General features: G+C 38.8%; 1 protein-coding gene across 1 annotated transcript; it reads left to right on the top strand.

Annotated features, from left to right (window-relative positions):
* Positions 1-240: 240 nt before the first annotated feature.
* On the top strand, positions 241-1,449 carry LOC125187377. Its single transcript, XM_048083961.1, has one exon. It carries the CDS (start codon positions 397-399, stop codon positions 1,387-1,389), a length of 993 nt encoding a protein of 330 aa, XP_047939918.1. The 5' UTR covers positions 241-396; the 3' UTR covers positions 1,390-1,449.
* The last annotated feature ends 3,012 nt before the right edge of the window (positions 1,450-4,461 follow it).

The following is a 4,461-nucleotide window of genomic DNA, read 5'->3' as shown; positions in this document are numbered from 1 at the left end:
ATGTTTTTGATGAAGATATTTGCCGTTATGATTTTGTGCTTAAACCAATGATGAAAAGGTATGTTTGTAGACAAGCATGAAGGTGTGGCGCATGTTGTAGTGGGATGATGTGGGAAGAAAGAGTCTTTGAAGATTTGGAGAGGCAGAGAGAATTAAAAAGGTGGTAATGAATAATGAACAAAATGGGGGGCTCCATTGCCCTTAGTGGATTGGAAAAAATAAGCTGCATTGTCAAGCAAAGCAATATCACCATCTCCTACCAAACCTTTTCTCCATCTCACTTCATCATTCTCACCTACTCCACACTTCCCACTTTCTCTCCTTGTTGTTTCCCTTCCAAGCCATGCTCTTATATTGATATGAATACATGAATTCTTTCTTGTTTAGTTTTGGAACATGGAGTCCTTAAACAAAGGTGAAGGCGGTGGTGGATTCATTTACAGCCCCGAATCCAACAATCCAATTCTCGAAATCCATGTGCACCACGCGAGGAACATCCACAACATATGCATCTACGAGAAGCAGGACGTGTACGCGAAATTCTCCCTCACCTACAACCCGGACCACACAGTCTCCACCCCTATCATCAGGGGCGGGGGGAGGAACCCCGACTTCAACGACAACCTCTCCATCACCATCACCCAGCCAGACTCCGTCCTCAAATGCGAAATCTGGATGCTGAGCAGGGCAAAGCACTTGATGGACGATCAACTCCTCGGCTTCGCATTAGTCCCAATCTCCTCCCTCTCCGTTAACAAAAGCCTCACTCAAGATTTCCACCTTTCCTCGACCGACCTCTTCCACTCCCCTGCCGGCACCATCAAGCTCTCCCTTCTCTTAAACACCATTAACACTCCACTCACCACTCCTACTATCAACACTTCCTCCTCTTACGCGACAACTTCTCATGACAAGGACGACGATGGCAGCATCATTGTCGTCTCGGAGGACTACTGCAGGATGGAGTTCCCGGACATTAGCGTGGCGGATCAGAACCGGCAGATGGTGACGGAGTACTTTGCGAAGAATGGAGCGGCGCCTATGAGGCCGTGGGACGGGTCGTTCCTCCACCTTGGGGCGGGGCCGGAGGATTATGAGATGGGTGGGAACTCATCGGAGGGGAGCTCGGGGATGACGAGCCTGAGCGACGATAGGAACACGGGGGATTCAATTGAGGAGAAGAAGAGCGAGGAGGAGAAGGAGGAGGAGGTGATGCAGAAGCAGATAGTGGAGATGTATGTGAGGAGCATGCAGCAGTTTACGGAGTCTCTGGCTAAGATGAAGCTGCCTATGGATTTGGATAAGGATGAGGATGAGAATGAGAATGATAAGAAGAAAAAGGATAGTAGTTGCAGCAGGGTGTTCTATGGCAGCAGGGCTTTTTTCTGAATTCCTACTATGTGTAATAATGTGTGTTAATTACTTGATTTAGATTTATTTTTGAGTGAATGTCTTCTTCTACTTCTACTTCTTCAATTTCTGAAATAACTGAAATAAATTATTGATGAAAGTGGTTGCATTTTGATTGTTGAAGGTGGTGAATAGGATCATTTCACTGTTCCCATCTTTATTCTTGGTGTGTACAAAAACTACGACTTTAGACATTGATGATTACATAGAGGAAAATGAATGAATTAGATAGTAGCTCAGCTTGACATTACCACTACTTTAATAATAGCTTCATAAAAATAATATAATCAGGTTTCACCACTACTTTTACATATTCACACATATAATGTAGTTTTATAAATATTGGCATCATCATCCATCAATGATTATACCCCCACGTCGTGAAACCCCCGGTATATAAGTTTTGACATTGAAATATGAACTTCAAGCTCAAATATGAAGTATAATACTAGTATTACTATAAATCAAGTATTAAATTCGGTAAGTTATAAGATAAATATACATGGTTTAGAAATCACGACTCAAATAATAATTAGGAAGAAAATAAACAAATATCTTACAAACTTAACCAAACTCTGTACAAAGACAAGTGTGAAATTCAAAGTAATACTTTACGTTTTAGATCGTAATTTGTTTTGGCTCGTCTTTCTTTATAGTATCATATTATTTCACACTACAAAAAAGTTATATTTCGAGGCTAAAGTCGTCAGAAATTACCAAATGTGTTCAGAAAACGTTATACTCCAAGAACTTTATGAGCAAATTGCCGATGGAAAAATAATCACATAATTTTTTTATTTAAATAATTTCCAAGCACACACGAGTGCTCAGAAAAAGAAGAGAGACCACTCTTCATTTAACACACAAAACAATACTCCTAAAATCTATTATTTCCCCCGTCCGCGAATATGAGTCTCATTTCTTTCCGGCACGGGTTTTAAGAAATGTTAAAAAAAGTGGGTGAAAGAATGTTAGTGGAATAGAGGTACCACTTGTACACATTAGTTTTAAATGATATGTGAGTGAAATGAGTTAGGGTCTTTTTACAATTTATGGTAATTATGAATCGCGGGGACTCATATTCGTGGACAAACTAAAATGAAAAAATGGGACTTCTATTCGTAGACGGAGGGAGTACTATATGCATATATTAAATAATTTCCAAGCAGCGGTATACTTATACATTATTATATACTATAAAATATACAGCATGAGGCGCATTTAGGTCCTAATGACCTATAAGTGTTTAAACATAACACTAATTCCATCTGTCGGATGTAGTAATCTAATGGCCCTAATTTAATGACATTCAGTACATTATATTAGTTTTTCGGTACATTAAGTGCAAATTCGGTAGGCGTGGCATTATATTAGTTTTTCGGTACATTATATTACTCCCAAAAACCCTAACCTCCATCGCCCCATCTACAATCCGATCGTTTTGCTACTAGCATCAAGTTGCTCTCACTTGACGACGAGGTATTGGCAAAAACAAAACCCTTTCGACCATCTTCGAATCGATTCTGGACCTGACTAATAGTTTTCAATTATTTTTTTACATTATTTCTTACTAATCGATTTGCCTGGTTTTATCTACTTTTATGTAGGGTTTTTGGGTGAATCGTAGTCTGATTCGTCAAATTTGTGGATTGCTTTTAATCATTGCTGCTCTAAAATTTCATTTTGTATTTCGTACAGTAGTTGTCTTTTGTTTACCTCTTATCATAATGGGTTCGATTATAAGATGATGGATTTTGGTTTTATGTTGTGCTGGATTGTTGTTGCTGTACATTTTTGGGGAAGTTTCTAATGCTCTTTTTTTTCCCTTCTCTTTTCTGTGAACTACAATGATACAGTGACAGAGAAGACGAATTTGAAGTAGAAAATGATGAACAAACGAGACAGGTCGAAGAGTCAGCCTACTCAAACGACATGTAATATTTCTTTTGGAGTGTACGTTACAGTAGGTATCACCTCTTATACATCATTGTAGAGTAAATCGTACATTACATAATGAATAGGTGTCCATGATTTTAGAACAGGCTTCTATGTAGTATGACGTTCTGGGCATTATACATCACATTATTAACATAATACATCATATTGCACATTACATTATGTACATTACCCAGTGCATTATGTACATTACCAGTGCATCATGTTCATTCGTATATCAAAACTGATACGTTATACATCAAACCTTGAACATGGAGGGAAAATATTATGACATTGTGTAAGCTTTGAAGCACATTGTCTAACCTTTTAAATGTGGTACATGATTATGACATTATGCATTACATTATGTACGTTACTATAGGGTACACAATACATTATACGTGCTTGCTTGTACATTACTTTAAATCATTCATGTTTGGTACATTTTTTAGACCGTAGTACTACATTAAACAGAAACGACTTCATATAGGTAAAACTTTGCTTCGTCTGCTTATACTGTATGTAATGGCTGATGTACATTCTTAAATATGTTTTTTACATTACCTACTGCAGACAGTCGGCAAGATTAGTTTTCCTCATTTTTGATCTATATGTCATTGAATAGGGTCGAAGCACCGAAGAATTCTTGAGGATGAGGATGAGCCTGAGGTTGTGGCGCGTAAATCTAGAAACAAGAAGGATAATAATCTGTAGTTCAGGAGATCTCCGAATGATTTTGTGAAGTGTATAAAGAGACTCAATCCACGACAGAGAGAGGCAGTAAACGAATTGGACTTTGGAGCAATACTACACTACAACGTACCCTACCTTCCCAATTTGTTGGGATACTGGATTCTGTCGGTGTTCAATCCAAACCGATGTAGGATTGAGTTTTCCTCAGAAGAAAGCCTACCTATTTTTGAGGAAGACGTTCATCTGACGTTTGGTTTCCCAAAAGGAGCTACGCTGATTGAACGCCCTGCAAAGGCTCAGACCAATTTCACGTTCCTTGATGATGTAGCTGGACGTTTAGGTAAAGACCGATATATGTGCACAACGTCGTAAATGGGGGATTTAATGCTTCTGGACGACGGTGGTCTTGAATTCAAGAAGCTC

Source organism: Salvia hispanica, chromosome 5 (genome assembly GCF_023119035.1).
Source record: "Salvia hispanica cultivar TCC Black 2014 chromosome 5, UniMelb_Shisp_WGS_1.0, whole genome shotgun sequence".
Taxonomy (NCBI): domain Eukaryota; kingdom Viridiplantae; phylum Streptophyta; class Magnoliopsida; order Lamiales; family Lamiaceae; genus Salvia; species Salvia hispanica.
This window is presented reverse-complemented; position numbering and strand designations above follow the sequence as displayed.